At 37.1% G+C, this 27,689-nt stretch overlaps 1 protein-coding gene and 1 long non-coding RNA gene across 2 annotated transcripts in view; one reads left to right on the forward strand and one right to left on the reverse strand.

Annotated features, from left to right (window-relative positions):
- Window positions 1-9,665, reverse strand: LOC135688953 (uncharacterized). The gene is made up of 3 exons (XR_010516449.2): window positions 9,528-9,665; window positions 842-7,223; window positions 1-277 (listed from the first exon to the last, which is right to left on the reverse strand). It is a non-coding gene; the product is annotated as an uncharacterized LOC135688953 (long non-coding RNA).
- Window positions 9,657-27,689, forward strand: part of LOC135688952 (uncharacterized) — a 25,262-nt gene continuing 7,229 nt past the window's right edge. Inside the window, exons 1-10 of the mRNA XM_065206023.2 lie at window positions 9,657-10,123; window positions 12,111-12,227; window positions 13,577-13,823; window positions 19,015-19,299; window positions 19,569-19,986; window positions 22,781-23,451; window positions 23,872-24,128; window positions 25,543-25,786; window positions 26,322-26,430; window positions 27,041-27,166. Of these exons, the coding sequence (XP_065062095.2) occupies window positions 10,061-10,123; window positions 12,111-12,227; window positions 13,577-13,823; window positions 19,015-19,299; window positions 19,569-19,986; window positions 22,781-23,451; window positions 23,872-24,128; window positions 25,543-25,786; window positions 26,322-26,430; window positions 27,041-27,166 (2,537 nt within the window). The 5' untranslated portion in view covers window positions 9,657-10,060. The remainder of the gene's footprint in view (window positions 10,124-12,110; window positions 12,228-13,576; window positions 13,824-19,014; window positions 19,300-19,568; window positions 19,987-22,780; window positions 23,452-23,871; window positions 24,129-25,542; window positions 25,787-26,321; window positions 26,431-27,040; window positions 27,167-27,689) is intronic.

Consider the following 27,689-nt stretch of genomic DNA (forward strand, 5'->3'; position numbering starts at 1 on the left):
AAGTAGAAAAGAATAAGGCTGCTCAAACAACTTGGAACTTTTCCTGTTCTTGTTCCTAGTATGTTCCGTGTACATTCACAATCCTCGATTTTTACTCTGTTTTATTAAATATAACAGTTTAATTTTGTGTTCAATCTAAACAAGGAGCAGTGTTTGCAAGTGAAAAAAGCATTCTTTTTTAATGCATTGAACTAAAACTTACATTGATACATTCTAGTTCAACATCAACGTTCTTCAACGGTGGTCCACTTCTGTAGCACTTCTGACATTGACTCTTCTAGGAACAGATACGAAATACCACACTTGTAATGTAATAATGTAATATGTGTAATGAAATGTAATGACACAAATAGCTTGTTTCTTTTAAAACACACTTAATATATCATACTTGTAAATGCATTCAGCCTAGTTGAAGATGCTAAATCACCTTGAAGTAAGGTAAGGGTGAGCCCTTTAAAAAACACTTTAATCAAGCTAGCCCAAATTATAAAATGCAATTTTAAGTTCTATAAATTTTGGAAACCTTGTAAAAACGATTTTTCCATTCAAAAAGTATCACAGAGCTATGATTCACATATCGAGTGAGTCGAGAGAGAATATAAAATTTTTGCTTTTTCTCCTACCAGTTTCACCATTCGCAGATTGAACAATAACAACATAATAGCAGTTTTTGTGTTATCCTGGGGATAGAATTGGATGTATAAAAAGGCCACTGCCTCTTAAGGTTGATTGATTGTCAGAAATAAACATCATATATACTATAAAAATTCAATAACGTCAATTTTTAACTTTCCTTGGACATTAAATGCATTCGTTATAACCTAAGGAATTATGATTTTACCATGTATTTCAAATGAGATGTTATATTCTTCCATTTGTATCTTGCGCAAATCTGATCTTCTGTATTATTGAGCCCACCATGCCCGCCAATGCTACTGTCGTGAAATTCTTGAAAAATTGACTTTGCGTCTTCCAAAGATCAAACTGCTTTCAAACGGTTTACTTGACTTCGGGATCGGCCATTTTCAGACGCTTTATAATACAGTACTCCATCTAAAATGAATACATCAAATCGATCGTTATCATTTGCCAACAGTTTGCTATGTTGTCTTTTACATCAACGAAAAATAGTAAATGCAATCCTGTTCTAAAATATAAAGTAAAAATATTGTATACGAAATCGATTTTGTATACAAATGAGTTCGAAAACGTACGCAAAATGTTTTTTCTAAAAAAAACTACATCGATCGTCAATTTTAAGGTAGAGCCGTGGATTTGGGTACGGTTAAAACTCTTCACAGTTATTTCTTCGGACTGTCTATGTGCAATGACATCAATGTTGCGCGTTTCGATCCAAATAAAATCATGCTATTCACGACTTTTGTTTGCAGGTTTATTCCAAATTGTTTAAATATAAAAGTAATTTGGCACGCTATCCTCGTTCTTAGAAGTCAAATGCATCGATAACAGTTTCACCCACCCTAATCAAACATTTTGCCTTAAAATTATCCATATACGCATTACTTTTATATAACTGTTTTCATTGCAAGAACGTATCTTTTGTAGTGCAACCTTACCAATATCACTGAGAAATAATAGCAGGGTCTTTGAGAAAATACGACTGTGAAAGGGGGGGGGGGGGAAGAATATCAATTTTTATGCGTACGTACTATGTGAATGACCCTCTTATCTTTTCCAAAGACACTGAAAAGTAATCAGAACCCCAAAATTTCTTGTCGCTGAGTTTTTCTAACCTGAGTTCTATCCTTCGTTAACTGTAAAATAGTCATAACGTCAGTATTCAACCCACCGGAAAAAGCAACTTAAAGGGCGCCAATAGGCTCGACAGTTGCTTAACTTTGGGTTTGTAAAATGGGTCCGAAAAAATTTGTGTAGCGGAAAATCAGCTTTTTGCAAACAAAATAAATGATCGTAGGCAAGTATTTTTTTCTTACTTGAATAATTAAACATTATTTCAAACTAGGATTTGTTATCCTCTAACATACGTACCGCAGATTTCTCTATTAAGGGATATTCGATGGCCAAAGGAAAAAGCACCATCATTCAAGAGAGACAACACAAGCTATATACACATGTTACGTAACCAAAATTGATAATTTTGAAAAAATCTCGTAATAATTTGTCTAAAAATTGGTCTGTTGTTTGTTGTTCGCAAAACAATCTGCTATTCACCTAGTAAAACCCCCCCTCTAACTCAATTGCGTAGCCGTGGTTTGACGATTGGAAGGGGTTAGGGGAGTCTGACAGAAGGGGGTCCGTTGGACTTACAACAGAAACATTCTTGGTACTACACCCTTCAGAATTCGGGAAAACGTCCCATTTTGTAAAAACGTATAACTTGTCAAACAAAATAACAGTCATATGTAGCTTTTTGAGGCTGGCCCCCATTCCATTCTACAACTGGCTATTTCAAAATTCCTTTACATTGTGAATTTTGTCAGAAGTGGAAGCTTTACATGCAAAATTTTTAAAAGTTGTAAGCAAATATTTGAAAATACTAAATAGTGTTTAAAAGCTTCAAGCTAAGTCAATTCTTATAGGAACAAAGTCAGCCAAATCCTTGACAAGAATTTCGGTTTCTAGTTTCCGAATTTCTAGTTTTTTAAGGATTCAAGCATTTCAGAATTCCAGCCACTACTTTATCGGGAATGTCTAAAGAACGCGAAGGATTTTTCTCTAAAAACCCTTGTATATAAAGCGGAAATTTAAAAACATTCCGAATAGGGGCAGACTGGGTTTCCTTGTGAGCGAAGCGAAAATAAAATCTTTTGCGACCACGCTCTTTAGATTAGCTTACAATAATTTTCAGAATATTTCTTGCAGTCGTTTTCTTGCAATTCTTTAAAACATTTTACCTGAAATATCACCCCTCCCCCTACCCCCACTCCCTGGGGTACTGATTTTATTGCAGATTTGCACATTTCTCAGATACCAACTTTCTGAGCGTTAGGGGGGCTGCTACCCTATTTGCCAACTTGCCTACAGACATAAGCTTGGAAAATTACAAGCCAACCGGTTTTGTAGCGAGTGTTGCCTTCTGGGTGATGCACAGGTTTGATTCTGCTTTCAAAAACACACAATTTTTTTACAAAGAATTTGGAAAATTGTGCAGCATTTGCTGATCAAACTTTCGCCTTGAATGAGTTTTTCAATAACAGGAATTAGGAATCTTTGCTATTAAACTTAATTTTGCTCAGCTTAAAGGAGACGTGAAACTTTTATGCAAACATACTCTCGACATACTCTCGACATTTTTAGTTTTGTATGAAGATTATCTGCTTTTTGAAAGCTTTTAAATTTTTAAAAAAAAATTAACGCGAGGCAAAGGACTCACCAGGAAATTTCCCGATGCCCAGGTGGGCCTGTGCGCTTTTGCATAACGTATTTTATGAATGTGAAATTGTTTGGGATCAAAAATCTGGAAGGGACTTGCCTCGGATCTCTAATAATGGGCTCTGACACATGTTGGAAAGTGGGGATGGGGATGGGCAAGGGAAAATTTAACAATCATAAGAAAGTTTTTTAAAAAGTTGTAAATTCTTTGCAATTCGTTTAAATATCGGCTATATTTCAATGGGCTATTTAAAAAGTGATGAACTTACCATCTAATTCATATTTTCTTGCATATCTTCTCAAACAGTCCTTCTCTTTTTGACTGAAGCCATCGGGATAAAATTGTTTAAGACGGTTGGTCTTATTTGAATGATAATTAAAAATTTCTTTCATTTTCTGAAAATCTTTCTTCATCGTTTCTTCCATACTTACATTTTCAATTGATTCTCGATCCTTCTTCGTAATCTCCGTCATCCTTAATTCAAATCACGTTCGAGCTACGATAACTGTTCGCGATCGCTCTTTGAAGAAAAATGGCATAAAGGTCTGCCAATGAGATGTATTTAAGCTGTTTCTCCCCCATAAGGTAATGATTTTATTGACAATGTCAGTGATTTTGCTGACAATTTTTCTATCGTGATTTTCCGTTATAATACTGAAAACATATTTGCTGTATCCGTTCAAGCGCATATGCGTATCATGGAGCGGATCCGTATTGCAGCTTGTTTAGAAACGCACATCCGTTGAAACACATGTGTCCAATGTGACGCATATGCGCTTCACGCCATTCACAGCAAGGCCCTGCATGTCCGCCATTACACTGTAAAACTTGAGACGCATATGTGTCTCAGCCCATGCAGAAACGCATGCCCATGCAGAAACGCATAGAACACTGGTACTGCCAATAGTAAACTATAAGATAACAAACAAGATAGTGACACTACAAACTAGTCTGATGATTGGCAAAGAATGAAAACTGTAATTCAATGTTATGTTTTCAATCATTAATCGCTTGCTATTGAAGTTATGATGTATTGCATTGGTTTGATAGAAGTTAGTTTTTTCACGAGCTATGTTGGTCATGAGTGTTATGTTGAGAATAAACTATCCATGGGTTCGAGCCTACGTTGCCTACGTATACCAAGAAGTTATCAACAATAGCGCAAATGAAGTCATACCAGGCCAACAATTGAGAAAGTTCCTGATTGAGTTACTATTGTTTGCGGGACAAAAGGAGAGTTGAACCTACTCTCTCTTTAATTCGAACTAACTTTAATTTCCTTGTGGTTTGACCACTTTTAAGAGTCCAAACGTTTTGGGATACTAAACCTTGCCACTAAAAATTTAGTTGTTCAAACTCCGAAAGCTCTTCTTCACATAGACTAGTTTATAAGGTCCCATTCTAGTTAGAATGCTCTTCCCATATAATCATGCTTATCCTGGTCTTCGTGTTCAATCTAGCCATCATTTGGAGCAAACATTCGATGCTATGAAATGAAAAAGATTAGTTGGGGTTGGTGAGGGTTACGGTTACGGGTTCATGTCATTCTCCGGCCCAGCATTTATACCGCACTGTAGCGTCTACCTTGGGGCCTTGCCGTACTTGAAGAGACTGGAGCGCATTCATTTTCTTAGTAATTTTTACAAAATGCATCACCAGGGGCCCCAGAAGCATTTTGAGGCGGCGGGGGCAGCTTTTCAAAAAGAGCACATTTTCAAAGACTAATATTAGAATTGTAACAAAGAATGATGTAAACAACAAAATTATAACATATTACTTTGGTACCGATAAAACGTTTAATCTAAAAGGACACTCTAAAATTTCCCATTCTGTTGTTTAGGCTTTTGCTGGGGGTGGGGGGGGGAGGGGGTACCTTAACATGTTTAAAGGTAGGGCGACTTACCAATTTTTAGGGGTACCCTTTTCTGAAAAGTGCGGAATTATCGGTATCAGTTTTTGAAATATGTGCGGAACTATGTGCAATATTTTCGAAAAATGTTGCAAAATTACCAGAAGGGATATTTAGCATTAACAAAATGAATGGCCAGTTAGATATGAAAGTGAGAAATATGTGCAATATTGAGATTTTTGACAAAGGACATGCAAAAGTTGTTTGGTGATTTTGTGCTTTAAAAATGTTATTGTTTTGCAGAATAATGCAGGCTTGGCCGTTTGTATTTTTTTAGGTGAGCTGTGAATCGCTCCCCTCATTTGCTGAGGCGAGCTAAATCAGTAACACATAGAATGTTCTTTAAAGACAATCGACAGATGACTTAATAAGCCCCTTTAGTATCTGTCGGTTGCCTTAATGTAATTGCCTCAGTCAGGAGTGTGCTGTTTTACTTCTTTCAATTTGTATTTGCTTTAACCGTGACTTAGGCACCCCCTTTACTTGAAGTATTTAAAAGAACAGACTCTTTCAGTTTCATGTAAAGCTGGCACAACACAAAAACAACCATTCTCTTGCAAAACAATCTTTTTGTTGTACAGAATTTGAAAATGGCTTTGAAAATTTTTTTTTTAAAACAAGCTGAAGTTATACGTCTAGCACTCTTCAGAGAATAAAATGTCAGAACATAGATCGAAAACACTACTCTAAGAAATACATATACCCAGTTTTGGATCGAAATAGGCCAATCAGAAAACGCGAGCACATGACTGTTGAGGTTGTCCAATCACTGCCGCTTTCCTATTGAAGTTGTTACCAACGGAGTCCTAAGGTGGAAACGAACTCACTTATGTCTACACAGAAGCGGTCGGTCATGTTTATATAGTAGATCGATTCACAAACTGCTAGAAGGAACGATGATCAGGCTTTGCCATTAATGCCAAACATGTCACCATTATAGTTTTTCACCCAATCTGGGTTTTTCAGTAAATGCTGCTGGATAGTGGAATTCCATGTTTTGGTTGTCGTTTTTGATCTGCAAGACAGAGTACCTTGTTCTCTTTGAGGAATAGTTTTGTTTCTATTGCTGGAAGGGGGCCTGCTGTCTTATTATATCCCCAATCTACAATTCCTGCCAATTTCTTCGACTTTCCTTCCAAAAATATTCTTGTTTTCTTAAAATTGAAAGGTTCTAATCGCTACAAACGTACCTTTCGGTTAACTATCCTTTTCCAAATAGATCGAAGTTTATGCCTATCATAACAAAAACCGCCCAACAAACAAAAAGTTAACTTCAAAAAATGTAATGACGGGAGAATAGGAAATTTTAGGGGAGCGATTCTTCCTTCATGTTCTGTTTAGGAGGGCAATTCATAGCTCTCCTCAGGTTGCGAGGAGAGCGTGGAGGCGAGAGCGAGCTATCGCTCGCCTCAAACGGCCAGGCCTTATAATGGGTATAGTTTTCATGTTTGCGGAATCATGGCTCACATTTTTCAGACACATGCGGAATTATGGGTCCAAATTTTTTAACCAAAAATGACACGTCCCCTACCAAAATTAGGTTAACAAGCACGTTCTGCAGATGCAGATGAAAGTGCAAATGAATTGTACAATTGCAATGACTTATCAATTCAACAGGGACACCAGAAAATGACTGCTTCGGCATTTCATCACACCCAACTGATATCAAATGTTTTTATCTCAAACACTTGATGACACTTTGTAGGGACTGGACTCGAACCTTCAAAGGACAACTGCTTTGTTAAGACAACCTCAACCTTTTCTGCAACTCAGCAACTTGACATCCTTCCATCTCAGTTTATTCTTCTGGTTTTTTGGGGACTGAATGATCTGGTAACAATGATCACTTGCTGCAATTGTGATGGTTTTGATGGGAGAAGGCTGGCTCTCTTCCACAGAATCTGTTTGACTTGTCTGTTGGGTGGATCTGGGGAATTATGGCTTATCCTCTTTTGTAATCTAAAAATTAGCATATCAAATTTAACAAAATTATATTGATTTCAAAGAAATTTCACCATGCTTAGCTATACTTACTTTTATTTTTTGTCACTTGATCTATAGCATTGTGCTTGTAATTTGGTCTTTGTCAGCATGCATTAAAAATTAAAATTTAAGACATTAATTTCTGGCTTTGCCTTCTATAGCAAGCCAAATGATAGATGAATCCTGGTTTTTTATGCAACTTGATTTGTCCCTTAAAATTTGGTGCAAAAACACATTCCAATTTAAAAGTGAATGGTTGTTTCTTAATTAATGTAGGGCAAAAATAAATATAGAATTAAAGGTATATAATGTGTCCAGCTAAAGCAAGCAGCTCTGCGGGGGTTTTCAGGAACATGTGATTTTTCATGTCATCGCCCCAGCCATTACAGTTGTTCTGTAGATCTACCCTGCTGTGAGGTTAGCTTTTTATGCGAGTAGTTTTGAATCGAAAGAATACTAATCAATCGCAAGTCGTTATTTTGATGGGGGGCTTGAAAAGTTGGGTACACGCAATCCTTTTATATGGACACATTAATATATTTTGGTAGAGTCACAAGAAAATACCAGTGAATGCTTCCATGGCATTTGCTGTTTGGTAAAATATGCACATGTGCAAAATACTGTATATCTCCTCAGTTGAACTGAGTTCAATGGGGTCATCAAATTTTTTTATTCTTTTTTTGAAAAATCTCTCTAACCATCTTGTTTGAAAACTGTAGTAGGAGCAAAAAGTTCTAAAGAATAAACTCAATTAGACATGCAGTAGGAAATGCATTAGCCTTTCTGTGATGCTTTGGTAATTTTATGAGTTGTGTTGTAACAGCATCACTCACTATGACCAGTTCTGTTGATAAATTCCTTCTTTGAAGCTGTAAGAGCAGATTCTTGAATGACTGATAATTTATGTTAAAACACTCAAAATACACTCCCCTCACAAAAGTATTGCACCACCTCGAAGGAGGGAAAATGGCGCAAGAATTATCGAAAGCTGGAATGGCGCAAGAATTATGGGAGTGTATCGGAAGTTAAACAACCACCAATCAAAACTTCAATCTTTTTAGAAAAACTTTTTTCATAAAAAACGGTTTCAAAACGTCTTTTAACAGTTTCAAATTTTAATATTTTGACGGGAGCTATGAACTTTGAAACCGCTTTATGCCTCCTTGAATTGGTTGCATATAATTTGGCAACGTATTATTGTGGAATTTCATTCCAAACCTGAAGAATTCTTTTAATAAACGATTCTTTGGTTCTTCAAGTACCTTTAAAATCATGGTTCGGATTGTTTTTCATGCGAAGCCAAACATTTTCAACGATGTACAAATCTGGACTTGAACAACGCCAGGGAAAAACTTGAAATCTTCTTGTTCTGAAATAAATCGTTGTAAAAATGGTTTCCCTTTACGCAGGTGAATTTTTATTTTATATTTGTGTAAGACCCACATTATTTTTTGTTTGGAAGAATTTTGAGCTGCAAAACATTGCTCAGGGTCAAGTTGCATGTCTTTTACTGTATCTTGGTGTAAACATGGTGAAATAAAAAAGACAGAATCACTACCCCTCTAACGTCAATTTTTTTTATTAACCCACTTCTCGGTTTATTACTACTGAAGCACTCTTCAGAAACCTTTTTTGATTTATTGAAGCTGTTGTGTGGCTGCATCTAACATGGTCAACAATTTTTCAAAAACTAAAGACCACTTCCCTGTAAAAATTTTGTAGGGACTTGCATCTCATTTGACAAATTTTCTCCCTTCGGCGTGATCTACTTTTTTACAAACAATAATGTTTTTGCGTAAAATTAACATTTCTAACTAGGTATTACATGGCCTCAGTAAAATTGCAAACTTTTCCCGCCGAAATTTGCTATAAAATATGCCTATTTCACCCAATTCATGCATTTAAATGTTTTGTATTTTAAAAATATTGACAAAAAGTGCCGCCATTTTGAACAAGGTGGTGCAATACTTTTGTGAGGGGAGTGTATATTTGAATATCAAAGTGAGGGCGCCAAAAGGAGGGCACTGGTGTAAGAGCTTTTTATGTGCCTAGAGTTTGCCCATTTTCAAGATGTCTACAACATATCAAAATTTAATTACCAGTTGCAACAAATTATGAGACCCATTTATCAAATGCACTCAATCCATTTATCATTTATCAAATTTCTTGAAAGTCAGTGGGCTACATACCCTGGAAAGACTTCAAGAACTGTTTAGCCAGATTTGCAAATATTTTCCAGGCGAAAAGTAAGAGCCCTTTAAATATCTACGGTGTACTTACGAGTGAAATGTGCGTGGAAACTTCTTTCTAACTTCAGGCTCATAGCAATAATAACCTTTAGGACAGGAGTGAGAGGTACGAACATGATGAGATTTCGCGCAAACAAATTACGCGCGCTTCCTGCAATCGATGTTCGAGAACAATAGATTACTCGATCCAGTCCTTTTTAATATCAGTTGTTGTTGCGGCGGCAATCAAGGGGCGAAACTGTTGTTGTTGTGGTGTTAATGATCAATAATAAATGTTAAAGAGCGTCTAAATTTATTTTTCCACAAAGAGGGTATGTCATTATTCAAAGGTTAAGGTCATTACTGTCAGCAGAACACGATACATCTATATTGGATGTCTTAAGCCGGTTAGGACAGCGAAGCTTCAACAATTGAGGGATGCAACATTTTTTGGCTGTCGTCATTTAGGCCACTGGCTCAACGAGGCTTGTCTAGAATCACGAAAACATATTATCAAAGGTGGTAAAGCTTCTTGTAGCCACGTAGGTTAGAGCAAAAGTCGATTAATGCATTTTCAATTTGATAATGGACGCCGATACTGACAGTATACAGTCATTCTTGAGTTCCACGAAAAAGGAAATCGAGAAGGTTTGTAAATGTTGTAAATTATGTAAATGTTTTTCCGATAATATAACTAGCCGCCTCCGTTTTTCACTGCGAAAACGATAGGTGTATATCCTCATTTTTAATGGTCAGCGCCATTCTATATTATGAAAAAGGTGAATGGTTCTGCAAAAGAAATTGACCAGCAAAGCAGGTTTTCATTTCCAAGCATTATGACATTTCAAAATGTAGCCTAACAAATATATTCAAGTCAGTGTGTTTCATTAAATTCCCGAAAAAGTCACAAAAACCAAATATGACGATGATTGGTTTCAAGCAGTTGAATTATTTGCAGGCTTGATATAACTGCAAAAAGCAACACTCACTGTATGCCTGAATTTGTTTATAGAAGTTAGAAGTTTAGAACACTTTATGAAGTTTGACCAGCTTGCACCTTCCATCATACAGAAGTTGACCAAAAAGCATTTCAGTGGTTGATGAAACATTTATCGAAAATTCTTTGAAATTGTGCATAAACACCAACAGATAATCATGAAACAGTGATTGGAAGTATACTTTTTACAACATTGCTGTTTTCTCATCGTTTTCTCTCAATACTAAAATCTTGAACTTTTGCTGGCTCTAAAATTATGTTTTCCAGTGACGAAAGATTATCTTTCTGTTTTCAAAGTGTTTCCTGTGGTTGTGAAAATGGTTGGAACTTGGAACTAGCTACTTGTGGAGAATTTGGTTATTGGTAGCTCACAGTCACTTTCCCTTGAACTTGGACACTCCTCTGCTTCTTTGCTTCCTGTTTTCATCTGTTTGAATTTATATGGCTCTTGTACCTAGAGCACACTTTCTTGACCCAAACTTTCTTAGTTATGAAAAAATCATGACTGTATTTTTTCTAATATATTTCCTATTCATCTGATTATGGTTTCACTGTAACAGTAGAAGAAAATGATAGAATTCAATAGAAATTTTGAACAATTTTTCAGATCCTCTTACTAAGTTTGCCCCTTTGTCTCAAGGTCATCCTGACAGGTGATCATGAAGGACCTTTCAGGCAGTATTCACCTTTGACAAGCCTCTAAGCAAATCATTAGAGCAATATATACTCACAAGATACCCTGGACAGTGTGTCTGTAGGGTTTTCCCAAGCCTTTTTTACAGGACAATTTGGGCAGTTTTTTATAACTTGTGATCTTCAAGTAAGATATGTTTAATGTAGTTGTCAAGGGTGCAATGCTGATATTTTTACAACCTGTTGAATGGTGAAACCATGAAACAGTTATATTTGGATGCATCCAAAATGCGCCTGTGAATAATTGCAACATTCTGATCCACCCTATGGTTATTGTCACAAGTCGAACAAAACCTATGTTAAGTGCTAGAATGAGAGAAGTTGTGCTTACCTTGATAGTTCACATCCTGGTTTATAATATCAAATATGTATATAGCAGATGAGAGTGTAAATCATATTGCCAACCTATGAGATTTCGTAAAATTGAAAGTATTACCAAAAATAGCAGTGCCAAGGAGCCCTTGCCAACCCTAGTGTAATCCAATAGCTTTATGTTTGTTGCAGCCTTAAAGGCATTGAGTCATGATAAATAGACTGGGTATACCCTAAGTGCCAAAATCAGCTGAGTCATGATTTACATGACTGCGATGCTATTGGTTGACCTTGAACTGGTCACATGAACTCACCTTGTACTGATTAACATAACAGTTTCCATCAATAGCAAGTTGTCAACAACGGATGCCAATATCACATGAAACAGCAGCGATCACGCCGAAACCAAATGACCCCCTATAGAGAAAGCCTATTTACCATGACTCAATACCTTTAATGTTACAGATAAGGTCTTTATCTGTTAAGTTGAAATGATCGCAAATGCATCTGTTGCAGCAACAAGCTTTTAAAAGTCATGTCATCTTCTCATAATGAACTTTAAACTTTTGTTCTTGTTGAAAAACCTTTGCAAATATAAGCCATGAGCCTTTATTTGAAACGTTTGCTTTTTAGATAATTGCATTGAACAATGAAAAGAAAAAATCTATTCATATTGTGATTGGAAATGAATCTGGTGACCTTGATTCTGTTGTTGCTGCTATTGTGTATTCATTTCATAAGCAGAAACAGGTAATTTTGTAAAAATATTTTGCTACCTTTTACGACTCAGCATGGTATCTGTTATGATGGCTAGTAATGTGGGTTGCCCAAAAAAATGTAAAGGGAGAGTCTTGGTGTCAGATCTTGAGTAGAAAGATGTAAGATTTTGTATTAATTGAATGGTTTATATTGCTCTACTAATTATCATTAGTAGGATTATGTGTCATTTTCAATTAATAGTTTGGCATTTGGTGAACAGGAGTTCAACATAGAAACCCTTTTTGTTATAAATAGCCAGAAATTCTCTTGTCAATTTCTTGTTAGTAATCTTTATTTACTGATATTTGCCATGAGGTATAGATTTGGCAGTTTTGAACTTTTATACTCATCCTTCCTCTCTAGAGAAGAGAAGCTTAGCAAAGAGCTGCAAGGGTTGAATGGTCTCAACATGTCTGGAGCATGTTTTGTATGAACAATAACTGCACTAAATCACCAAAACCTATGTAGGTGTAATAAAGTGATCTAGGAATTGTTTTAGTTTGTTTTGGTTAAAGAAAAACACTAGATGGCATGCAAGAAAAAGTATAGTTGTGATGCTCTTTTTAAAATCCACAGAGAAGAAAGTGACTTTTCCCACCACAAGATCATTGATTCTAAATTTTTGTTGTGATTTAACAAATTATTGCGGTTTTGCCTCATGTGTACAGATCAGTTGCATATCAGGTTATTTTTTCAGTTTCCTTGATAAAGCTTTTCTAAGAAAAACAGGTCCTCCTAATTGATTCAAAAATTTCTTTAGCCTGATTTTTTTCTTGAGTATTTTCATCATTGGTTTACTTTTTCAACATAAACTGGTTTGTTCTTGGGTCTGTGGCTTCAATTGACTGCAATTACTTTGAATAGGTATCAATTTTTTTTGACAAAATTCTCTATCAATTTAGAACAGCTTTGGATATAACGCATGTGATTCAAAACCAGCAAAGATCCTGATCAACGTACTGGATATAATTATCCATAGATAAATTATTGAATGGGATGTTATAGTCTCAATTGGGTCTTTCAAGCACTATTTTTGTGGGCCTCTGTCCTGTTATCTTGCTGATTGATGTGCGATTATAAAGAAAGGATAAATAACAGCCATAGCAATCAACTGTTTCTCTGATCTTTGATTTTATCTTAATATACAATATTTATTCTTTCATTATTTCATGTTATTTCATGAAGTAAAATCAAGTTTTTTCTCATAAATATCAAGTTATATCATGCTTAACAGCACGTTAAACAGCAAGTTAAACAGCAAGTTTAAATTGTTTTCTATTGTTATTAATATACCAGTCATGTGTCCTGTTTAATTTAGAATTTTTAATCTTGTTTTGCAGGCAGGAGCCAGCTGCAGCACCTTATTTGCTCCAATTTTGAACTTCCCTGAGAAAGATATGGTTCTAAAAACTGAAGTTAATGCAATTTTCGAAAGACTTGGGTTACAGATAGCAGATTTGTTACTTTTTAAAGAATGCCTCTCGAGACTTTTGCATTCCAATTCTATTTCGGAAGTTACTCTCGTGGATCATAACATGCTAAGTGAGGATCTAAAACACTTGAGAGACTGTGTCACGGAGGTCATAGGTTTGTTACATTTATTGTCAATTGTCAGCTTCTAAATTTTAAACATGCTTACGCTACGGATGAACTTGTGCATTGCGTAGCAACATAGTGCTTGTAAGCATTTCTGTTGTGATATCATTACGGTGGATGACGGTGAGAGGATACTGTGATTGACTACCGTCATATACTGCTGGATAGGATAAGGACAGACCATTCTAACAGAGCAGCAGTGGCGGATTCAGACCGGGTTCCAAGGGTTCTGGAACCCTGTCAAATTTTCCAAAGACACATAACATCAGTTTTCCCTTTACTTTCGAATTAATCGCAACCAGTCCCAACGTCAAATGGCCTCTTGTACCAAAACCTTTTCTGCTATCTAAATATGGTATTGTGAAAGAAAGGAACCCTGTCGTAGCCATGGTTATCTTTTGTAACATATTATATTCCTCTAAAGAAAGGAACCCTGTCGTAGCCAAGGCAACTTTTTGTACCATATTGTATTTTTTAAGAAAGGAACCCTGTCGTAGCCATGGCAATCAATTGTCTTATATTGTTTTTGCTACAAACAAAAGAACCCTTTTGGAACCCATCTCACGAACTCATTGGAACTTATTTAAACCGCTGACCATACATGCTTCCGGTTGTCATAATGGCGACGTGAAGCTGCGAGTGGAGGCTTTGACTGCACGATGACGAGAGCTTGTTTTAAGCCCTCAAACAGGAAGGGACCAGCACCTGAAGATCAATAAAATTTGATAATCGTATGGAAGAGTGCTATGATTTTTCAAGAAAGCTTTTCAAACACGCCTCGCCAACTATTTGCTCATTTTTCTCGACTGGCCTAGCCAACCTGGAGAAAACAGATCACCGCTTTTTTACATGGATCTAGCGAAAAGTCCATTTCAGATAGTTGTAAAGTGGCGTTCACGAAAGAATGCGTTGCAATTAGCAGCAGAGAATTCTTGGCAGGAACTCAGGAATGTCGAAGATATTTTCTCTTTGACGTAGAAAGCTTATAGAACTCTTGAAGCCCTATACAGAATATATTTATCTATAGAGTGAGATAACTTTATTAAGATAAAATGAAAGACCTTGAGAACGGGATAAGATGATTTCATATTTCATAATTTGCACTTTTTAATAATTGGGTTTGTTTGCTATATATGATAAGAGCAGGGGCGAAACTTCACTATTTTCATTAGGGGGGTATGAAGCTTAGTTGCCCGATGAAAGGGCGTGGCATGCTTGATGAAAGGGCGTGTCCTACATGAACTTCATTTTTAGAGCACATAGCCTCAAGGGCTGAAATCATCGGGAAGCCCGAGAGAGGCTCTTTAGACTCAGGCTGTTTGTTTTAAGTCAAAAAATATGCCTCTAGTTTTTCTTGTGTTGGCTATAAACATTTGTTTCCGAAAAGCAAGCATTTGTAAGGCCTGTCTTTTCTATAAAAAAAGAGTCTTCACTTTCTAAATCACCTAGCTGTTAAGAGAGCAATTCAAAAAAGAGATTGAAGTAAGGCCTCAATTTTATCAAAGTGGAACACCAAAACACAGCTTGGAAATATCGGAATTTAGAGACAGCTACGCAGATTACAATGTTCCAACAAAAAAGAGCTTCAGTTGCATTCTCTGAGTTTCATTTTCAATTTTCGATTGCTCCGGAAGCAATTTCAATATTTTTAGACACCCAAGCACAAAGTACGTATATCTAAATTCACCATAACAAAATCCCTCAAGCAAAGAAAAGTTTTTTATTGGAGGTATTTTACAGGTATACCTATCATCAAAGCTCAGTTTTCATGTTTTCGTAATCATGGATATTGTTCAGAAATAGAATAAACTCGAAAGATTTTTTGCAATTCATATCTTAACTTCAATTTCTTGATAAATTTTATATTACTTCCCGCTTGAACTGATTAAAACTTTCTGTTACTTGTTATGGTTATTCAAATTTTTTTAGTTAAAAAACTTTGGCGTCTGTATGACCATTTTCTAGCGAAGGGTGCAATACTTTCGAACCGTAAGTGTAAAACCTTAAGAGAATTTTGGGGCATAACTCCTTATGGATGTATTGTTGTGAAGGAGCAGCACGCGGTTAATCCTTCACTCGTTCCTAGACCTCGAAGTTGCATTAGTCAGTTGTTCACGCCACGTTGTAATGAAAAGGTGTTCACGTTTGATCATGTTTATCGTAAATAGTTTTATTATGTTCCTGTTGATGTTATGAAATGTTTAAAAACCCAAATGATGTCTTCTTCAAATGTCCTGACCTAAATCTCTAAAACATGTTTGATTTCATGAATGAAAGTTTCATACATTTGGAAAAGAAAATATTGATTGATTTTCTCAACAACGTACTCCGAGATGGTATATCCTTCATGCTTTGATTCATGATGCTTCTAAAACTGTCAGTGTTGAGGGGGGGGGGGGCTTTTCAAGAGAAAATTTAGAAATCACAACAAAAGATTTTGAAAAAAGCTCACTTGTTTTGCAAAAGGTAGGGGAATGGGTATGCACAGTGTTCATTTTCTTCTCGCATCAAACACACTTTACTTTCCGTCTATACTTTCGCTGTTGATCAATACTTCAGACTTCATCTCGAGGCGAAGATAAACATGTGCGCGTTGAGCTCTAGACGAAAGCGCTGATCAGTGGACGGACGAAAGACAGAAATGTATATATGTTGCTGTTCCTTGCCTCGTTTCTGTTTATTTTCCCAACTGGGAGGAGATTGAAAAAAAGATTGGGGAAAAGACCATGAATTAAAAAACCAACCTAGGGCAAAAAGTAGCAATAAAAGTGCGACCTAAAGAAAATTTCCAGATTTGCCCAACAGATACACTAGCAGCCATAAATTTGCCCGACAAAATCTGCTTTTTTGAAAATTTGGGGGGGGGTGCAGCACCCCCCATACCCCCCCAGTAGTTTCGCCCCTGGATAAGAGGCTTCGTCCATCGTTATCCATTTTTGACAAACTTGGTGAATATATGTAAATTTGTCTTGTTAATTATTTGGCATCATTTATAGCAGGAATTTAACTCAAATCTTGCAACACTCAGTAAGCTTATGTCTTGCTGTAACCAGCTAGAGGAATTTATGAAGGTCCTCTGTTTGGCAAGAAATCGAAACCATTCCTTTAGAATTCATAATGACAATTCCTGGTTTGGTTTACAGATTTATTTTTTTACTTGTCTTGGAATCATGATGAAATAATAATCATGATTAAAATCAAATCTTGCAATTGTGAATCTTATCAAAAAGCGAAAATAGGCGTCAACCAATTTTGGAAAAGTCAAGGGCGTTGCCAGAAAATATGGGACCACGCCCATATTGGAACCCACTCAAATTTTTGTCTAGATCCGCCACTGCAGAGCAGTGTGCTAAAAATTCGAAACAATCGGTGAAAACCCGGTAAACAGCATCGCAATACAGTAATAAAACACTGCAGCGTAACACTACTGCATAACACCAAGACAGACAAACCCAACTGAACAACCCAGCAGACAACAGCAACTACTTGCAATCTACCACAAACCCTAACCCGGCTTATAATCAAGGGCGGCTTATAAACGAGGGCGGCTTATAAACGAGGGTGGCTTATAAACGAGGGCGGCTTATAAACGAGGGTGGCTTATAAACGAGGGCGACTTATAAACAAGGGCGCCCTTATATCATTCATCCAGATCCTGCCAAGCTTTCTTGCTACCTTGAAGCTTAGAGTAACATGTAGAAAATGAGGAAGAAATGCTTGTAGATGCTTTTGATCTTTCTATGCTGTGCAATATTGTTGTTGGTTGAACTTCTAATGTCTATTTTTTTGTTTAAGTACACAATCGGGCTTTCATCAGTTTTTGCGCCTGTCATTTCGAACCAAGCATCCTTGCATGGTGTTGTGGGTGCAGCTTATAATCAACTTTGCTCTTTGCTTTTTGGAGTTTTGCTTTTGGACTGCTCTGATATTTTTTCTCTGCAGTAAATGAAATGTGCGTCCCGTTGACCAGTAATTGGTCCGAAAGGGAGGTCCGAAAATAGGAAATGCTCTATTTAATCAATTAAACGTTTTATAGCAAAATATGTAACTGCTTTCATAGAATTAAATAGGTTGTTGATAAACTCACCATGACCTCACCAATTCCTCCACTTTCTGAGATCCCAAGCCCAAAGCCAGATTCAATCTTTAGTTTATGAAGTTCATACTTATAAGCGTATGTGTATGAGGCAGCATGTTTTTTTATTTTTTCTCTCCATCTTATTTTGGTTTCATTCATTGTAATAAAGTTGATTATTCGCTGTTATGCTTATTCTAATTCTGAAACTTTGAAAGACCCTCTCTTTGCATGTCAACATTAAAATAGATAAAACTATTGACACGTTAGCTTTTTTCCCATCAAGTTCTATTTTAGATGCAGTTTCTGACCATCCCTAATTATTATAATCCAAAATTTCTCCTGCCGCCAACCATGGTGGCGACGTTTTTAAATACAACCACAATCATTAAATTTTGGCCCCACTTTAAAATACGTTTCGCCGTCCCTGGATCCGACTTCAAGTGCATTAAGTCAACCTAACGAATATTAAGTCGTAATCTAAAAATTGCACAACTGTCTTCCGATCCAACCTGGTAAAGAAATGCATTTTGCAAAATTTTTGTGCAAATCATTTTTTTGCCTTTGTAAACTTTGTAACAGTTCGAATCTTTCCCCCCCCCCCCAGAAAGTTATCTCTGGCCTTGGCAGTGTAAATCTGTCGGGTATTGCACATTGAGCCAATCCCTCTAACATCAAGCCAGCACCATGTTCCTAGGTGTTATCATGGCCCCATCTTTTTCTCTCCTCTCATCCACCTTTCCATAACTTATTTCATGAAAATAAGCGCAGTACATAGATTTTATGAATAAAGAATCTAACAAGAAATAATAGGCCTCCCTATCTTATCTCTAAAATAGCTTGGCAAGTAAGAAATCTGAACTTCAATTTTTTTGACACAAGCTATGTAAAAATCGAAAACTCAGTGGCCCCCGAAGTAAATCCACATGTTTTTCTAGCCCGGCACTTAAAAAAATTAAGAACCCCTGATCTAATAAATACGGTACTTATTTGTTCCTTCGAAGAAACCTAAATCTAGTGTCATTCTGATGAATTCAAGGGCTATTTAACTCTGTTCGCTGTTCTGTTAGATTGTGGAAACATTTCGTGTTTATTGTTTGATTTCAGATCATCACGTGGACACAAAGTCATTTGAAGAGTCTTGTGTTGCCAAAACAATCGAGTTGGTTGGGTCATGCTGTACTCTGGTTGCCGAAAAGATTTACAACCACGTTGAAGATTTGTTTAAAGAGTTTCCTGTCGCTGAGTTGCTGCTCTCTGCTATCTTGCTTGACACAGTCAATTTAAAGACCGGTGCCGGAAGAACGACCGTCAAGGATGTCGAATTTGCTGAAGATCTGGAAACGCATTCGAAAATCCCCCAGGAAGAGCTGTTTGAAATTGCACAAAAAGGTGGGCCGGTGAATTTCCTCTGAATACAATTTGATAACGCAGGGTAACACGTATTTTCTGCGAGCCAACGATCCTTGAAAGATTTCATGTCCATGAAGGCACTGTTATGTGGAGTTTTCTCTCTGAAAGACTTTTAGCACACGTAATTTTTGAGTAGGTTCCATTATCTTTGAGCCAGTCTCCATTTCGCTCTCGCTGTCACCTGTTATCATGCTTGTATTTGTCAAAATGTTCGCAATGGAACTGTATACTTTCTTTTTCATTCACAGCAAAATATAACATTTCCCATTTGCCAACGCGAGACATTCTTAGAAAGGATTTCAAGGAAGTTCAACTGGATGACGAGACAAGATTCGGCATTTCAAGCATCACAATGGAAGCTGGTAATCTTCTTTCGAGAGAAAATGCAGTTGAGGATATTCAGTCGTTCTGTAAACGTAACTGCCTTGCCCTTTTGTTACTTATGTTTATTCACTGCGATAAAGAAGAAGCAAAGCGGGATCTTGTTATATACAGTAGTGACCAGGCCCTGCGGGAAACATTCTTGCGGTATTTGCTCGGAATGGAAGAGTTGAAATTGGAAAAAGCCAAGTTCAGCTGCTCTTTAATCGATTTTTTAAATCAGGGAGACCCGAAATACTCGCGGAAACTATTGATGCCATTTGTGATGAACTTCTTCAAGAGAAAGTGAGTTTGCTATGATTTTGCTTTTCCCCCCTCTTCAACCTGAAAGAATCTATTAACTTTTTGGTTTCGAAGACATTTCTTTTGAAGATTATTTTTTAGTTCATTAAGGTATATTTCGATTATTCGAGTATTTCCCGAAGATTATTCTTTAGTTCATGTTATTTTCCGAACCTGTATTTAGATGTGGTTTCGTGGACTGTTTGATTTCAAGTTTGAATTTAAGAATTTCATTAGCAATGTTAAATCATTAGCAAGTCCGCTTACTGAACCTTGTTCAAATTCCAGTTGTTAACATTGACTGTTCCGTTGAAACACAAAATACGTGTTCCGCTGAAATGCTTTCTTAAGCATGTGACTAGTATCACGTTATATCTTCTTACGTTGCAATAAGTGTTATTTTCTTGTTGTAATTTAGAGAAATTACATAGGCCCTTTTCAAACCCCTTTGATTTTATATGAAAGTCGGTTGAAATTCGTCTATTTCAACCCTGTGTTCACATTTCTTCTTTTTTTAAAACGGGAGATTTAAATACGTCCTTTTTTTAAAGCCAAGTTAATAAGAAACCAAAAAGATGAAAATGCCAGTACAAAATGTGAGCAATGTAAAAAAGTGGTGGTTATTTTGAAAATGGTTGAATACTCATTTTTGTCAAAATTTACTCCGTTAAAACACAGTAGCTCAATTTGCCAAAATATTGACTATTGTAAGAAGAGGAAAAATTAGCTTCAGATGTAAAATTAGAAAAAAGCGTGTTTTTGAAGGCATTGAGTCATAATAAAAGGAGAGTGTGTACCCAAACATACCCAAATCCGCTAAGTCATGACTTTCGTGCTGCGTTGCTATTGGTTGGTGACATGAACTTATCTAGTATTGATTAACAAAACAATTTCCATCAATAGTGAGTTGTCAACAGCGAATGCCTATTTTACATGAACTGCCGCGATCACCCGAAAAATTTTGTTATAGAAGGTCTATTTACCATGATTCAATGCCTTTGATTGAAATGGCTATTACTATTAACCGGAGGAGCTTTTTATAAGCTAATCAAAATAAAAATGGTCAAAATGTGTAGGGAGTACTCTGAAGTTTTCTTTATATGTTCCACAAGACTTAAGGGGTTTTTTATTTTTTTGGTTAGATACTTTTAAGGGGTACTAATTTGCTTGACAATGCAGGCATCTTTTCTCCTTTGTACAAGTATCTTCCCAAAAAGGCCCAATATATGTAATTTTTCTGTTTTCCTGGATAGTCGATTCTTGAAGGCTCTTGCGCAACCGGCGTACTTTGCAACTATATTTTCAAAACGGGCCCAATATCGCACTGCATGAAATACGAAATACTCTTTATTTCTCATCAAATGAAAAAAACGCGACAGAAAAGCATGCCGGTTGTGCCTTTAACCGTTTGTAAAATATTCTCTTTAGAGCCGAGTGCACGTTTCTGTTTAAATCTCAGAGCTTTGAATCAAATATATTGAATCAAATGAATTCATATGCTGCTTCACTTTCTGTTTGCTTTTCTTGGCTTTATGCGTCTAGAATTTTTGCAGTATGGTGCCGTAATATTTGGCGTAGAAATGTGTTGCCTTAAAGGTACTATGTCCTGACGTACTGGCCATTTAAATTACCATTGGTTGGACTATACAATAGACCTATTGTCACTATCCAATCGGCTAATTCTCAATGTTTTCTCTACCAATAACCCGTTGCAAAGCCTTGTGTAAACTCTGAACGGTTGACTGACTGGACATAGTGCCTTTTCTTTCGGAGTCCTCTCCATTATGCTTCGTTGCAATGTCTGACTTTGGTTTTCCTTAACGTTTTGTTTCATTCTGGATCGATGCATCGTTGTAAAAGGAATTTTATCTTAACTTGATGGCTTTTTTCTCTGAGTTTCTTTCGGCTACCATACCGTAATTCTCTAGCTGGAACGTAACAGCCTTGCTAATCAAATTATTATTAAACGGATATCTTTTTCCCTGGAGTGGCCAAACCTATAGGAACTATAACAATCTTTTATGCTAGCGGCCTTTCCTGTGAAAGGACTGATCTGCTAGATGACTGCACATTGTGCGTTGTTCACTAAACTGATTGGGTGTGGCTCTGCTTGTGCAGTTGTGGATAGAGTGACAATTTGACTTTCATCCAAAGAGTTAATCAACCAAAAAGATTGAAAAGATGCCTTTTGACTGAAGTTAATTTAGCTAGTTGAAAACATCTCCACCAATAAATCCATACCCATGCAGTTTTTAAACTCGCCATGGTTTGAACCAATCAAATAAATGCAATGCTTGCACAAACTTCCGTTGTAACAATAGGGCATTGGGTTGGGGGAGGGGGTTTGGTTGTGACACCCCCTTGGAAAAAAGCTTTGTTGCATAAGCGAGGAGTTTATTTGCCATGTAGGGGTGCTCTATTGGCAAATTTTCGGACTTGTTGGCAAATAAAAGTGGTTCCCCACCTCTGTCGGCAATGGGCCATTGCACTCCCACTGAGTACAAATGCTAGCGAAAGCTCTGGTCTTGTGCCTGCTTATATGAACATTGATTTCTTTGTACTTTTTAGTTCGGATATGGACATATTTTTTCTTGGAAAATGTCTTTCTAGAGTTGTTCCATTTGTGTTTTTGATTGAATGGAGCTTGATTAGAAAACAATTAAAAATTTGGATTTTGGACATTGTAAAACTTACTCTTGATATCTCACTCTTTCTATAAAAAAGGAGAGTCTTCCACTTTTTATTGTGAATGTAAACACATTTTTGCTAGCTTTTAAAAATGTATGTTTTCAAACAGATTCGCACAATACCAGGGTGAAAATAACAACACAACAGTTACTTTACAATCAGATACAAGTGGGATGATGTCATTACAAAGCAATGTTCGAGCAACTTGCTCGGTTAGTAGAAAACGAAACAGCTCCTCTGACCACAACGAAGTCGACCAGACAGAACTAAGAAGGCAATCAGCAAGCCCGTCTGAAGAGCAGTGTGAGGACTTCAGCAATGATTGGAACAAAAAGGGTCCATCCTACTCAAAGGTCGCTGAGGCAAACTCGCCGTATTCTGAATCTCATGACGTCGACAGCCAATCATCTTTAGAAGAAACGTTGCCGACGCAGCCTGAGCCTAGCTTCAGGGCTGCTTTAGAGGAGGCGTACACAGAGATGGACAATGGTATTGACCAGCCGTCTCTAGAGTTTGAAGACAATTGGAAATCGGAAATGTATGACGTGAAATCTCCAGTGAGCAACGACCCAGTGTCTGGTCAAAAGCATAAAATTATCATCCACGATTTGTCATTTGATGACAACGGTCCGTTCTCCGAACTGTCAGGAATCGATTTACTGTGTCCTGTTTTTCTAGCTGTAACAGAAGATGACGAAGATGACGACGTCGTGCTCAAAGATATTCGCCGTAAAACCAAGTCCATCGAGAACCTATGCAGTGCACTAGATGAAGATCAAGGTAAACGACTTTCGCTTATCTCTTTCCTTTTAAGGAATTGATTTTTTATGTACCGAGTATCGATGAAAAGCCCCTTTTGCACAAAATTTAAGGATAAAAACGACTTTGAACTTCCGATCGTCTGGTTAACGAATGGTATATGAAAGGCAGTGTTGCACCCTGTGTTTAACGAATGTGCGGCCATATATTTCGTTTTAGTGTTGTAGTAAGGGCCGTTACATTTTCCGTAGTGGTGTGAGACTGTGAAATCTTCAATACTCGCCGTTCCTTAATTCTGCTCTGTGCAACCTCAGATTAGTGCGTTTGAGTTTTTCTTACTACAGTCGTCTTTCTACTCAGTTTATGGCAGTGCTCGTTATCTCTGGGTAACAGCTTTTCTTTGTGACTTTTCTTGATTCTGCGTGCCTACTTTCTTGATAGATTTCCCATTAAGGCGGACAAAGTCAGAGCTACCATCAAAATATCAAAGAAAAGCGAAGAAGTCTCCCGGGATGGGGAAACAAAAGTGGAGAACATCGTTATCAGAACAGAGAAAGATTGACAGAAACGATTCAATTCAAGAGGAAGAACACGACGTGGTTGCGGAAAATCCATTCTCAGGAGATCGAGAGTTCAGTGATGAGAGTGAGGCGCGCTCCTCGGTGTCTTCTTCTGGCTTTGATTCATCGCCCAAACAGGTAACCTACTCTTGATTTGGTTTGTATTGGATGATTAATATGCTGGTGATATGTACACACAAAACACATTCAATCACACTCGCGTTGCCTTCTTTCTCACTCTTCAGCTGACTGACATTGAATTAAAGACAGTCGTTGATTTAATTCGCAAACAACCAATCAGAACGAAGAACCACTACAGCGTACTCTCCCGGAGAGAGTTTCTATTAATTTTCTTTTGGTGTCAGACGTCTAAATTAGTTTCAGTGATATAAAGATACGAAATTTTTGTCGTGTTCACTCACAAAAACGAATGTTTTATGCTAAAAGGGCAGAAGAAGACCCTCTAAAGGCGAGGCTTTTAAGTTAGAATAAGACGATCATGAAGGTGACAGACTAGCTTTAAGAATGAGGTAAACAAAGTTTGCTTCAGTTTTTCCTTTGAAAAAATCATTACGCAGATTTACCCGTAATGTGCTGAATGGCTCAGTTTCCGCAACATCATTTTTCTAATTTTTCTGCTAGAAAACGTTGTCCTTCTACATCAATTCTACGCTTTTTGTTGTTCTTTTTTTCGAGCAAAGGCACCTTTCACAAATATTTCATTTGTCTATTTCTTGAGTTTTGTTGCAATGTTTTTCTCTTATTCTATCTTTTGATCTAGGCCCATATTGAAACATCCATGACAATAAATTTTTTACAGACCCTCAACTCCTTGTTTAAGACTCTCAGCTACTTACCCACAACCGCTGTGCTCTGTGCTTTCGCTTCTGTCCTTATTATCGTAGTCATTGCTCTAAGGAACCCAATAACAGTGGCATATCAGAGATAAAGACATTTCTTACCTACATTCGCTATTTTATATCTAGCCCTTTTGCCTTCATCTTTTATATGCAGCTATTAATTTATTGCATATTTGCTGGATCACGACTTGCCTATCTCTGATAATTATCTTTTTAAAAGTAATACATCAAGAAATCTGAATCATTTTGTATTTTTTCCTTTTTTGACCTTTTTCAGTACTTTATCCTTTTGTGTTTGATGTCGTCCTTTTACCCTTGAACAAGACTGGATAGTAACAAATAGTAAAATAGCTTTTGGTAAAACTTTATGTATATTTATTGCGTATTTCAAAACCATTCCATTCAGAGTTTTTAATCAGATGAAATAAGAAGTCTTGACTGAAATTCTGTACTTATTCAGCCTGGCTCTCAAGGTCTATATTTATTAATTATCGTTGATCCTAACCTTCTAAATAGCAATATGGAATTGGGTCTTTATAGCTACTGATGCTGTTTTCATGGAGGCAGAAAGTTTCCCTCGTTCGCAGTGAATTCTTGGTTTTTACCTAGCAATAGCCTAGGAATTTTTTAAGTCATAGAAAGTAAAGTCTCTAGCTTCACCTAGCCATTTTGAATTTTTGTATTCCATCTAGTATGAAAGCCCCAGCAAACTAGTCCAAAGATTCTCCTTCTCAGAGGACGAGGAAATGGGCCGAGCTGATGTTGCCAGCTGCTCCTGTGCTGTAAACGATGAAGGCGAATGGGCCAATCAAATTGGCTGTGAAAAGCACGTACCAGGATTATGGGACAGATTCGTATCAGTTTCTGTTGGCGGTTTGTTGCGTGTCATCGATTTGAAGCTGATTGATCCGTTTATCAAAATAATTACGCATGGAGGTAAGGATTGCCTTCCGTTTTCATTTGATGGACCCTGCCTTATAACTTTAAGGAGAACAACGGGACCTTCGTGAAGAAACATATAGCTGTTAGATTTAATGATGGGGAAAAGGGGGAGGGCCGTTTATGTTTCCCAACTTGTTTTTTAAGTCTATAGCCTTGATAAATATTTTTCACGTGTTTTGCCACAGACGATAATAGTCAATATCATCAAAGTCAATAGGTATTACTCAATAGTTAATAGGAAACGACGGGACTTCTGTACTCTGCGTTGCTGAAAGATCCTTATTGGTAGCGACGATCTTGGTTCAACTTCACTCCAGTTGCCATGTAGTACATTGCATCAGAGGAGATATAACTACCTGCTATCGTGTCGTATGTTTCCTACACAGCAAAACACTGATAGTGGTATAACTGTCTACTTTGTTAAAAAGGTTGTACTGAATGAAACTTCATATCTTGTTGACAGTGTCAATGGTTTGTCTTTCTCATTTCTCATATAAAGATTCTCATATGGCGAAATCGTTCTCTTTAGGTATTCATGAATGTCGCAACGAAAAGAGGGTGGTTATGGTATTCACAGCTGCTTTTTTGCCTGCAAAATACATTCCAAAATACGAAATTGTCATGGAACAGTTATTTTAGTAAGTAACCTCCATGCATCATGTTCTTTTTATGCTGAAATAGGCAATTCGTTTTTGCAGCTTTTCGAATCTAAAACATTTTTACTAATTTTCACTAAAAAGCAAATCGCTTTTTCAAAGCCAATTTTTGAGTTCTATATCACCAAAAGATTGTTTGCTAATTTTTGCTTTGTTTTTTAATTTTTTGCATTCAATTCAGTCATATGCTATTTAGGATGCAAGTTGTAGAGGTATGGTATTTAAAAGCAAGTTTTCTTGGATCTCTTTGGCATTGAGAGATCTTAAATCTTTGTTTGAAGTTTTGGAAATCCTAATTTCATCCCTAAAGTCTAATCTTGCATCTCTTATCTTGGACGTTTTGATTCATATTTTAAATAGTTTTTAATAGGAATTGCTCTGCGTTGTGAGCGCCCTATGTTCACAACAGTTTTAAACCTGCGTTGCTCGTCCAACCCCAAATAACCCCGTATATGCCATTCGGTTGGAGGATTTCCGTTTTAAAACTTCTAAGCCAAACCAAAATTGTTACAATTTATTTTAAATAAAAATGAAATGGGATATATATAACCTATTCTCAAAATGGCTAAATGTTTTTTTATTTTCACGACAGCTACGCTGTGCACACTATCGATCTTTCTGTTCAAGAAAACTACGACATCGTTTACTTCAATTCCCACGGATCCAATCAGCCTGGTCTTGACTGGCTTAAGAAGTGTTATGATATGGTGCAGCGCAGGTGTGTAGCCTTTATTATATAATGAAAGAAGGAAAGCAGGGAAGCGGAGAGGGGGAAGCGGGCAGGGGGCAGCGGGCAGGGGTAAGCGGGAAGGGGAAAATGGGCAAGGGAAAGCGGGGAGGGGAAAGCAGGCAATGGAAAGCGGGGAGGGGGAGCGGGGAGGGGGAAGCGGGAACGGGGAAGCGATGAAGTAAGGAATGGAAAAAGTGATGTAAAAAAGAAGTGGGCTGGGTAGAGGGAAACAAGGAAGAAGGGAAGTGAGAAAGTGGGGAAGCAAGAACGTGGGGAGAAAAAGTAAACTGGGAAGTAAGAAGATGGTGAATCAGGGAAGTGGGGAAAGGGAAAGCAGTGAAGAAAGGGAGCAGCGAAGGGGAAAGTGGGGAAGGGGAGAATCGATTAAACTGATCGGCATTAAAGGGGGAAATGGGAAATGGGGAAGTAGGGAAGTAAAGTAGAAGAAAAGCAGTAAAGCAAGGAATGTAAGAATGGGAAAGTCGGCAAGTGAAAAAGATAAGCTAGGGGA

The sequence above is a fragment of the Rhopilema esculentum genome, chromosome 9 (genome assembly GCF_057945365.1).
Source record: "Rhopilema esculentum isolate cy_ngs chromosome 9, ASM5794536v1, whole genome shotgun sequence".
Lineage (NCBI taxonomy): Eukaryota > Metazoa > Cnidaria > Scyphozoa > Rhizostomeae > Rhizostomatidae > Rhopilema > Rhopilema esculentum.